Below are 11,340 nucleotides of genomic sequence, written 5' to 3' on the forward strand. Positions count from 1 at the left end.
TTTGTCACCTTGCTTCTTTATTTCTTCAGATATCTTCTCCGCTTTCAAAGTCTCTTTGTTCTCTGGCTTTGTCTTGCTTTGAGTACCAGCAACTGTTGTGTCAGCTGGCTTGCAATCCTAACCAGTTATATTTTTATAATCACTTTTCAAGCGCAAGAGAAGTAAAGTTAATATTATTTTACTGCTGCATTATTTATAATCTTTAAGAGTTTGTAAATGAAAAGCGATAATTTTTAAAAAAGTAAAATAGCAGCGCATGAGCAATCTAAGCGAAAAGATAGTATACAGAGATCCGTTAGAAAAACGAGAAGAAACGATAGCTAAAGTTGACCAACACATAGTTGTAAGTCTGAAGCATAAGGAAGCGTTTCAAAAAATCATGAGAGAAACAACGCTGATACCTTATGATAGTTAGTGGAACATTTAAAATTACAAAAAACTATGTGTTGTATACAGCATACTTGAAGTTTTTCTAACAGATTTCTGTATATCTCTTCGCCTAGATTGCTGATGCGTTGTTTTTTCATTCCCAAAAATTTTCGTTTTTTATTTACGGACTCTTTAAAGATTATAAATGCAGCAGCAAAATAAAATCAACTTTACTTTTCACCATTTGTAAAATACAAATAATATATAATTTATGAATAATACAACTATAATTGGGAAAATAAAATATACTGGTTCTACCTTCTGATTACATGGCACAGCAGGCGTCATGTGAGGTGTTGTGGAATGTCCATCAGGTATATGAAACAATATAATAGGCTGTTCTTGCGACGAATAAGCACTAGTAGTGGCATACGGAACATCACAAATAAAGAATCCTTTCCTCTGCAATTGAATTATCTCTCCCTTCTTCACACGTTTCAATTCCACTTCACCCAACATTTCAACCTCTTTCTAAAATAACCATTTTTACATTCAGTTAGCAATGTATATCACGGATTGCCAGTTTACTCGCAAGTAAAATTCTTTACCCTTGTATCCTTGGTGATAAAGTTTTTAAAATCTTCCTCTTTGCCCAAAACCTGCGCACTTATAATGTGATTAAAGTAAACAGCAAAGCATTTTATCGGATTCGTCGATTCCGCATTTGGGTCGGATCTGTCTAATGATTTGCTCAGCCATGTAATCTTCAAGGTGTTTTTGTAATTTTTGTCCTCCAGATTTAATCGTGCTTCCAAATTCACTATATTGCCATCCTTTTTATTTATTTTTGATATCAATAAATTACCCCAATTAATAAAGGTTGCATTTTGTCCTTCAACTAATCTTTCAGCATCTTCCTTCTCTATGAATACTGTAGGGCCTACTCGCACTCGTTTGGTACCTTTAGATGAATCTTTAGGATGATTTTGTACGTTCAACCACTCTTCCTTAGCATCTACTACATTAACCGGTACCATTACGTTGTAATCCAGTGCAGTGTATCTAAAATTATAGATTTTTTAAAATATCAATCAACATATCACCGAACTATCAAACACTCTTAATTACGTATATTTAACTCTCAATTACCTGACCGCAATTGGATCGATGACCTTCTTGTTAAAAGCCCATATTTTGTCCCACTGCATGAAGACCACCGACCTGGAACTACCTTGTGCAATGATGAATTCTTTCAGACCCTCGACTGTCATTCCTCGTCTCAGTATGCCCCTGACTGTCGGAAAGCGTGGATCGTCCCATCCATCGACTAGACCCTCGTTCACGAACCACGTTAACTTCCGTTTAGATAGAACCGTATTAGTCATGTTTAAACGTGAATATTCCCAAATGTACGGGCGACGCAGCCCCAGAGCATCGAGTATCCAATAAAATTGCACATCTCTATCATGATATTCCATCGTGCGCAGAGTGTGAGTAACATCCTCGATAGAATCAACAATTGGACAAGCAAAATCATAGGTCGGATACACCCTAGTATAAACGGGTAAAAAATTTTACAATTAAATTGTGATTTTTAAATCGACTCGTATTAATATTGATATTAAAAGCACACGGTATTGCTAACCAAACTTATATATTATGTTACCAATAGAGCATAAAATTTACTTTATTAACATCAACAATAAAATAATATACCGTTAACAAATTCTTTTAGTTACAACAAATTTATTAAACTCCTCAAGCTATTGTAAGTTAATAATATATAAATATGTCCTGCGTGTGCTAAAATATTACGTAAATACTTGTATTTGTTTCCAGTACGCGGATGAGGTTCCGGCTTGCAACGGTAAATCGTTGGATCGCGCAGGCATCCGTTTAGCGACTCGTAATCGATCTTCGCCCTGACACAATGCTTTTGACCCTCCTCGGTGCCACGTCTCATCTCTTCCCACAACGCTAGATTATCGCCAACGGCTGTAAAGGCGAAACATTATCACTACAATCAATCGAGATGGAAAATTAATATGACGTCTCTTTCGAAAATAATTATTTACAGTTATCTCGATACGCAGATTTCAATCTTTCATCGCGTTGTTCCTTCATAAGGTTCGCCGGTGTGCCATCCACGTACGCCTTTCCACTCTTAATCAGCGCAGTGCAATATTCTTGCAGTATCTCGAAGTAATCCGAGGTATGCGTAAAACGGTCGGGCTTAATTTGCAGCAATCTCAAATCTTCTAGTATAGCTTCCTCAAATTCTACGGTCTCCTTCGCCGGATTTGTGTCGTCAAATCGCATGATAAGTTGTCCCTGAAAAGCCTCGGCGTAATATTGATTTAAAAGAGCCGCTTTGGCGTGACCAATGTGCAGGTAGCCGCTTGCCTCCGGTGGAAACCTTACCACCACCTGCGGAAGATAGCAAGAGTAACAAATTTGTTCCTAGAATATCGGAAACCGATTTACTTTTTTTAATGCATTGCGCAACTTCACCTTGCCCATTTCTGCGCCAGGCAGATCGATAAACTTGCCCTCCTGTTTCCTCAGCTTTGCGTGTTTGGACTTCTCGTCCAGGTTTGCAAACGAGGGACAATTCTTGGCGATCATAGCTATCGCGTTGCTGAACTCGGGAAGCGATTGCATATGCTTGTACCATCTAGTGATGTTACAATAATTCTTTTCGTGTTTCAGAAAGTCTCCTTTATGTAGAACGGAAAATATGTGAATGTCAGCCAACGTCAATCTTTTAGTGACCAGCCATGTCTGCGATAGCAACTCACTATCCAGATGGGTCAACATTTCGGGTTCTTTGTAGGTTTCCAACGCCATGGCACAAGTTATCCAGTAGTCGACACGCGTTCTGTCGAGCGGTGACAAACTGCCTGATAATAATACAAAATAAGTCACGCGATTCGGCAGAACATAGCTGGATTTGACATATTTAATTTTTTATCTTGACATTAACAATCAGATCTGTAGATGTTTCTATACTCGAGCAATCGCACGAAAAATATTCGCAATTTTATACCGTAAAGCGCAGGGTTTACGGTCCTTGCCAAGTACCGGTTGATCTGGTTCGTCTCTTCTGCCAAAACTGCGCCATGTTTGTCGTACAAACAAACATTCGATCCCCCGGCCCCAGTTTTGTCCCACAATATTGTTATGTTCTTCCTATTTTCAGATTTAATTACTTCGGCCGCGATCAGCACACCTGTATAAAATTAAAGGCTCAGATAAACGACGCAAGCAAAAACGCCACATTCTCAAAGTGTCTATTATCAGTAACAACATCGTTAAAATATAAAACGACAGTTAGTACAGTGTTACATTGCGTCAGTCCAAATTAATAAATCTTACGCCGTTACATTTATCTCGTATAAAATGCAATTACATTCTACACTAAGTTAAACTTTGCGATAGCTCTTCTGGAATGTTGATGTCTGGACGGTTGTTTAAAAACTTCCGATTAGAAGCCGGATATCAGATTACTAACAGGACGAATTGTGACGCAATTTCCAAGCCAACTAGTCCTACGGCAAAGTCCGTCCAACGCTTATTTTCGAGTGTTTCCGAGTTTCCTAAGGCCGGTATTCATAGTCGAGTCTTATTTCAAAATCATCTTAAGTATTGTCTTAAGACGCTAATACAGCTTTGCGATTGGTTGAAAACATTAAGAGCATACTTAAGTTGATCTTAAATATAAGAACGGACTATGAATATCGGCCTAAGTGATGCACAAAAGTTAAAAAAGAAGACAACAATTGCATTATGCAACATGTGGGCAAAGTGATGAAATTGTTGCACGACTCTCACGCGTTCTTCGACTCGCGTGTCTCCCACATCGCACTATGTAACGACGTGACGCGCCTTTCGCGTGATATTTTATCGTCGAAAGCGTCTTTAATTACCGCCTGCGACAAAACATCTGGGATAATCTCGGGACGCAGGCCTTCACGCGACGTGATGGAACGTTGGAAGCTGAACGCAACAACAAGACATAGGAAGTACACAAGTACGAACTGGAAAAAGGTTCATTAAAGAAGGAACGAGGGTAGCCTGAACAACCCCCTCTCAGCAATTATTCGTCAACCCCGTTCCAAAAAAAAAAAAGAGCGCTTCTCTCAGCTAAAAGTTGACGCCGAGCTCGAACCGGATTGATTCTATTTTGCGCGGATTTTACCTAGCGGCGGGCGATCCGGGTCACAGACGATCTTATAATCCATTGTCCTCGCACTGTGTTCGCTCCAAGCGAAACAGATCCAGTATCAGCGCGCACCGACGAAGAAGGTTAGCGATCACGTTCCACGCGGTAGCGTCTAAAGTCAGACTCTCTCGCCTGTCGGCCACTCTCGCCGGAACCACCGCTTTCGCGCATGCGCGACGGTCGCATTCGGGCCACGTGGTCCGGCCAGGCATGGCCTCTTGATGTTCTGTGTGTTCAGGTTTGACCGTGGTCTCGGTCAGTTGCGCCTTTTGTTCGAGTTGGAAAACCTTGCGTGACGAGTAGTGTCGCGTGTTCAGGAAGCTTAGCTCGTCTGAAAGTCGAGTTGAGTGCAGGTACGACGTGCCGTGCATTCTTGCGTCAGCCATCACGTGTATTCCGCGTGATACGGCCTTCGTGGCCATTCCGTCGGTCGTTGCGTGCGATCCTCTCGAGCGACAAAGTGTACTCTTAATAAATAAACAGAAACAGAAATAACTATTCCTTTATCGGCTGATCCTAGTATCCTGATCCTGAATATATATATACCTATATACCCCCCCCCCCCGTTCCCTTACACAGGCGACTTTCCTCTACTGTTTACAATCGTTTGTTCAATGTATATTTAACAAACAACACGTTGAGTAAAATTGTCGACGAATTATTATTACGTAAAACTTGATCACTTGCTGACCCTTGTTTCTTCTTTACAGGTCCATAGAAGCACATCCCCACACACATATTACAAGAATGACTGGTGTGATCGAACGCGATTCTATGCTTCCACCGGAATCCGATGATTATCGATTTGAAGTTGCCCGTTTGGCGACCTTCAAGAACTGGCCATGTTCGTGGGTAAAGCCAGAGGCACTCGCGGCCGCTGGGTTTTATTACACTGGCAAAAGCGACATGGTGAGGTGTTTTGAGTGTCACTTAGGGATATGGGAATGGCAAGCGGGCTCCAATCCGATGGAGGGTCATAAACTTGGGCCCGCAAGGTGTAAGTTTATTCAGGATATTCCGTGCGGCAACGTGCCGATCGGCGCGGATCCTAGCACGATTCCGGAACCGGAGCCTAAAGAAGATGACGAATGTGGCTGGCACGTGTGTCTTTACGTTATGATAGACAGGGGTGGGCCTTATTCTGGCCCAGACCACGAAGGGACAGAAGAAGAAAAAGTGAAGCACATGTATGAATCGCCAGGGCTTGCCTTGAAACCTCAGCATCCCTTGTATGCTAATTATGCTATCAGATTAGCTTCCTTCGACAGATGGCCTATAGCATTGTCGCAAACTAAAGAGTCACTGGCAACCGCTGGTTTCTTCTACACAGGAAGTGGTGATCAAACGTCGTGCTTTCACTGCGGCGGAGAATTGAGGGATTGGAAGCCGCAAGATGACCCCTGAATAGAGCACGCCAAGTGGTTCGAACACTGTTCTTATCTGGTTTTAATTAAAGGGACGGCATTTGTGAGCAACATCACTGGGGGAGAGTATATCGCGACAGTGAGTATTTGAAAGGATATATTTATCGTTATTAGAATTGTAGAAATTTGTAATAAATATTTCCTTCTACTTTTGAAAAATAATGAAATAAAATGAAATTTCGCGGAATGTGCGACCACTCGTTTAATCTCGAGTTGTGTTTTTTGTTTTTCCAGGAAAACTCAGTTACTCGGTTGAATGAGAAAGTTGAGAAACTTTCTCTGATGAATACTGAGAGTATTGCTAGCGGAAGCTCTCAAAACTCAACGACATCTGAAGAAGCTAATACTACAGAAGAGAGTGCTGTATCAGGTGAGACCAGAAGCGAAGAACAATCTATCGAAGGTAACAAACCGTACTATAAGGACGCAAAATTATGCAAAATATGCTAGGATAGAGAGATACGGATCGTGTTTGTACCGTGCGGACATTTATTGGCATGCGCGGAGTGTGCGAAAAATTTGAGAATATGCGGCGTATGTCGTAAGCCTGTTGAACGTACTGTACAAGTGTACTTCCCATAGTGTCCTTATCCGTGTGATACATCTGCAAATTTTGCCCCCAAACTTTCTACTTCGTCATTATAAAGACTGATATTTGGACGCAAAACTGAATGATATGACTCGTGTAGCACACCGATCGGCAGGTACAAACTATGCAATGTTAAAGCTCTCGTTAATGAAACACTAGCTTCACGGTTGTCATGGTCTCAATAGAACGGATATTCTGTTGTAATACTAAGAAATCGTGAATGTAATTTGTAATCGTTGTACGAGTAATAGATGTTCCTATATTCAAATTATATATGTATATGGCTATGTAACCGATATTGCAAAAATTGTTAGTGTGTGAAACACGTATGGCATATCACAAATTTTCATATTTGAACTATTAAATGGCGCAAATACAGGAAATCGTTAAAATCAGAACAGATAGATTGTACCTGCAACGGAATGTTGCTATTTGAATGTTTTTGAGTTTATATTGTTGTTCACAAACGCGATATTTGCTGAAAAGAATGCGCTGAGACGGTGAGATAAAAACAAAGCGACCATTGTAGGAGTACAAATAGCAACACAACGCACGGAGTCTAGTCATTTTTAGTTTATAATTCATTTTTTTATAATTTTTTTATTTTATTTTACATACATATTTTATTTAGTTTATAATTTCGTATGTAGAATTCGATATACGTGTCTATGGTAAAGAAACGAAAGGCCCCTTTACATAAACCGTCTAGCTGGGAGAAGGTCGATAAAGTCCAGATCGTGATTCTTGACGCGCAAATATTTGTATCAATATACATATTGTTTCTAAAATAATCGTCGAACGTTTCGATCCGTATTGAATCTTCCTTAATGACAAAGTGAGGAGTAATATATTTTAATGCAAATATTTTCGTATCGAATATTTGTGGACTGACTTTATTATCCTTTCTATAAATTAATAAAGAATTTCAATTTGCCAGTCTTTTCCTAATTTTTGTAACCTGTTAGGCATACTTTGTTGTACTTTATACATATTAATGTACTGCAAATTATTAAACGCATTATTGTCTGTAAGTGTAAGATATTGTAACCTTAACAAATCGAAGCACTCCAGGGTATGGTTGATAAAATCAGTCAGCGTTGATGCCACAAAATTGACACAATATTCAGTTTCAAGAGTCTTGATCTACTTTTTACGGATCGCAGCATAAGTTTATGACGTCGGCCATAATTTATAATTTGTTCTGAAAGAAATGTAATGTAACAGCTTTTTTGATGTGTGAGTTATGTTGTATAGGTAACAATCAATACATTTAATTTAATAAATGGAAGATTACGAAAATAACTTTTAGTATACTCGTCGATTATGTATAAATAATATAACTTTCGTGACTGCATTGACAGATATTTATAGGTTCTTGCACTTAAGATTGCGATTGCACTGAATAAACCTCAGACTTTGTATTCTACGTAAAACCAAGATAAAGAGAAATAATCACACACAAGTGGCCCCCAATGATACAATTGAATGGAGTTCCTATAAATAAAAATTCTGAAAAGATCCGATGTTTGCGCGCGTGCACACGTATTCACGCTTACACTTACACTTCCTTAAATTTACACGAAGTATTTGTTTCATGTGATTTTTTTGCGGTTGAGAATTGCAAAGTACAAAAAAAACCGTAAGAGAAAGTTCCATATATGTTGTACAAATATGTCATATATTTACATAAAAACAATAATTATGAAAGCGGAAAAGTAATTTTGATGTCGATTATACGAATAAGTTGAATGTAGACCAATGTTTAACCAATGTTTGGTCAATGCACTGTGCTACTAGGGAAGTTAACTAAGAAATGATATAATAATTATAATCAAACTAACTTTCGGCTTATTAATATATAATAATAATTTCAATAAGTGCCACGAAAAGATATATTGTTTAAAATGGGATTGCGTAAACTGAAGAATGTATTTACCGCATAAAAAATCTCATGTATGAAAAACTACCGTGTATATTGAAGGATGAGTGTACATACTTAAATATACATACATACATACATATAGAGAATGGATAAAATAATGGTGAACACCTGGAAAATGACCTACAAGGTGCTCACATTATTTTCTCTGTTCTCTACAACACTTTCGTAAACATTTTAAACGTGAAGAAGATTTATTAGATTGGAATTACATTTTAGTGTCTAATATATATTTAATTTGTCTGCGAATATGTTTTGTATGTATTAGGTTTACTTAAAAATAAATTAGCATATTTGCACGTAGAAAGAGATAATTTTAAACGTCAACATAGTGGCTTTACAGAGTTGAGCTGTGCACGGTTATGCGCAATAGATACACACCCAAAACATTTAAAGGATAATTCTACGTTTGTAGAAAGAATATTGTAATTAATTGTAATTTTTGTTTTTCAAAGAGTAATTTTAAAACAGAACAATAGGCTTGTTTTCTATTGCTGTATTGAACGCTGGTGAACTAGCAGTAAGCTAGAACGAGAAAAAAATACTTTTCTTACTCTAATAGTGTAGCAATAGAAAACAAGCCTCTTATTACGATATCTTATTCCGCTTTATTTCACGAGTGTATACTTAACATAAGGGAATTGGTATAAAAAAACTGTTCATTATACGTATGATAATAGTCTATGGAAAATAGGGTTCTAGATAGTTCTTTCGATATTATACGATTTCTTTTGCGTTGCACAAAGTTTAATCATAATATTGTGTATTCAACAATGGGTTCAAACAAAACCAAAAATTTTGCATTTTCGCGTTGTAGTCGTTTTCCTAATATACATTTTTTTCCTTGTAATTACGTTCCCTCTGTTCAAAGTTATTCTGTTCTATCAGTACATCGATATATATATATATATATATCGATGTACTGATATATATATATATATATATATACACACATAAATATATATATATATATACATATATTTTTGTATAATTATTTTTATGATAAATGTTTATTTTTATACCACAAATGCATATTTACGGCAAAGATATTTTCGCGATTAACACGAACTATGCAACGTTTTTTTTTCAAATATCTGCAGTAAAATGCATTTGTGTGACAATCGAAACGTGTACCCTGGACAAAATAATTTTGACATTACTGTATAAAAAACAGCGATATACACATGTAATAATTTCAACAATTATAATACGAAATAAAATTTCAAAAGACAGTTGTTGTTTCTCAACGACATTCCATGCGCACGTGAACCTTGCATGTCCACTTGCACGATAAGATATTACATATATAAAGTTATATAAAATTATCAAATATGTCCAGACAAGCACTGTTTGATAAGTTAGTGACAAGAACTGGCACTCAAATTGCAGTTTTAAGTAGACACACAAAGTTTCAAGTCAAATCTTCAATTTGGCATATATAGATCCGACATACAAAATGTAGAAACATGTAGCTGGATATATGTGATATACAATTTTATATAATTTTATACATATTTATGCATGAAAAATTTTTTATCGGATTGTCATTCGCTCTTTTCATCACTTTGATCAAATTCTCTCTCTCTCTCTCTCTCTCTCTCTCTCTCTCTCTCTCTCTCTCTCTCTCTCTCTCTCTCTCTCTCTCTCTCTCTCGATTTGTTGCTTATTTTTTTATTACAAATTATAAGAAATGAAAAAGCCAATTATGCGTGTGCCCATTATTTGTTTTAGTTTTTTTTATTTTTTTAATACAAATATATCCGATACTGTATAAAATTTGTAATAAAATTGTTTCGGTATTAAGTTCCTGATTGGAAGCCATCGTCATTGCAACTGTTTCTTTCCGCGACTCTAATCGAATTCCGCCCCGACTTGTTCTGCACTTCTGATTTTGCTTACAATAGACATGTACGATTCTCTTCATTATTCAACTTCGTCAGTGATCTGTCCAAAAATGTAACGATAACTACATCCAGATTGTTTTTAAGGGGCCAGCACGAGCTGTTAATCCTCGTTCCTCCAAATCCTTAGTCGAGTCCATCCTGCCGTAAATTGGTACTACCACCCTGATTGCACAGAGAGAATCGTGACGTTATTATAACGTAAAAAGAAATCGGAGCTGGCCAGTGCATGCTTTACAATCGTGAAACGCACGTAACACACGTGTCGCTGCAAAATTAATAACTCGAGAACATTATCGAATTTAAGAAAAGACGTTACCTTCTTCCCTTTAGGTCATTCATCATCTCGGCTAAAATCGGCGCTAAAGCAATCGCTGCATAATAGTCCCTATAACCTTCAGCCCTATGTAGGTATTCATGCGTCTGCTCAACCAACGATTCTTCTACGTGTATAATCTCGTCAAACACGGACTGTCGGAAATTCGTCTTACACGTTTGATATTCTCTCTCGGGAATGTCCAACTCCATAGTCGTAGTCGTGTGTCTTGTCAAGCGATGAAATAAAGTATCGGTGTTTTCACTATGGATCTCCTAAGAATTGAGATTATAATTCACAAATTTATCTAAAGTGACGAGAGTATTTATCACGCAACAGCTAATTAGTGAAACGACAGTGTACCAAAGACACCTTGCATTACATCAAGAAAAGCATTTAATAACTTACAATAATTTTCACCGCTCGATTACATCCTTTGATGGCTATTGCGATACCTAATGACAATCCGCAACCATTGATTGTCGTCGGCAACAAAACTGTGTCGGCGCAAGAATTTTGACTCATGATCTCCAAGCCCAACGTAGCTTGGCCAATGATCATATTTGGATGATTGTTCCTA

General features: G+C 37.7%; 3 protein-coding genes across 3 annotated transcripts in view; 1 reads left to right on the top strand and 2 right to left on the bottom strand.

Annotated features, from left to right (window-relative positions):
• The window catches only part of LOC105570350 (bifunctional glutamate/proline--tRNA ligase), an 8,448-nt gene extending 3,719 nt beyond the window's left edge, over positions 1 to 4,729 (bottom strand). Inside the window, exons 1-9 of the mRNA XM_012027479.1 lie at positions 4,568 to 4,729; positions 3,416 to 3,598; positions 2,881 to 3,269; positions 2,445 to 2,796; positions 2,193 to 2,364; positions 1,519 to 1,920; positions 978 to 1,431; positions 688 to 900; positions 3 to 117 (exon numbers count right to left, since the gene is read on the bottom strand). Of these exons, the coding sequence (XP_011882869.1) occupies positions 3 to 117; positions 688 to 900; positions 978 to 1,431; positions 1,519 to 1,920; positions 2,193 to 2,364; positions 2,445 to 2,796; positions 2,881 to 3,269; positions 3,416 to 3,598; positions 4,568 to 4,610 (2,323 nt within the window). The 5' untranslated portion in view covers positions 4,611 to 4,729. The remainder of the gene's footprint in view (positions 1 to 2; positions 118 to 687; positions 901 to 977; positions 1,432 to 1,518; positions 1,921 to 2,192; positions 2,365 to 2,444; positions 2,797 to 2,880; positions 3,270 to 3,415; positions 3,599 to 4,567) is intronic.
• Positions 4,730 to 4,795: 66 nt separating this feature from the next.
• On the top strand, positions 4,796 to 7,661 carry LOC105570212 (baculoviral IAP repeat-containing protein 7-B-like). Its single transcript, XM_012027251.1, is given in 3 exon segments — positions 4,796 to 4,944; positions 5,302 to 6,094; positions 6,250 to 7,661. Coding segments are annotated over 2 exon segments (1,104 nt in total). The 5' UTR covers positions 4,796 to 4,944; positions 5,302 to 5,338; the 3' UTR covers positions 6,598 to 7,661.
• A 2,585-nt stretch (positions 7,662 to 10,246) lies between these two features.
• Positions 10,247 to 11,332, bottom strand: LOC105570217. The gene is made up of 3 exons (XM_012027258.1): positions 11,169 to 11,332; positions 10,764 to 11,035; positions 10,247 to 10,609 (listed from the first exon to the last, which is right to left on the bottom strand). The coding sequence occupies exons 1-3, from the start codon at positions 11,319 to 11,321 to the stop codon at positions 10,510 to 10,512; spliced, it is 525 nt and encodes a 174-aa protein (XP_011882648.1). The 5' UTR covers positions 11,322 to 11,332; the 3' UTR covers positions 10,247 to 10,509.
• Between the last annotated feature and the right edge of the window lie 8 nt (positions 11,333 to 11,340).

The sequence above is a fragment of the Vollenhovia emeryi genome, unplaced genomic scaffold (assembly GCF_000949405.1).
Source record: "Vollenhovia emeryi isolate VEMERY1.0 unplaced genomic scaffold, V.emery_V1.0 DF939121.1, whole genome shotgun sequence".
NCBI classification, from domain to species: domain Eukaryota; kingdom Metazoa; phylum Arthropoda; class Insecta; order Hymenoptera; family Formicidae; genus Vollenhovia; species Vollenhovia emeryi.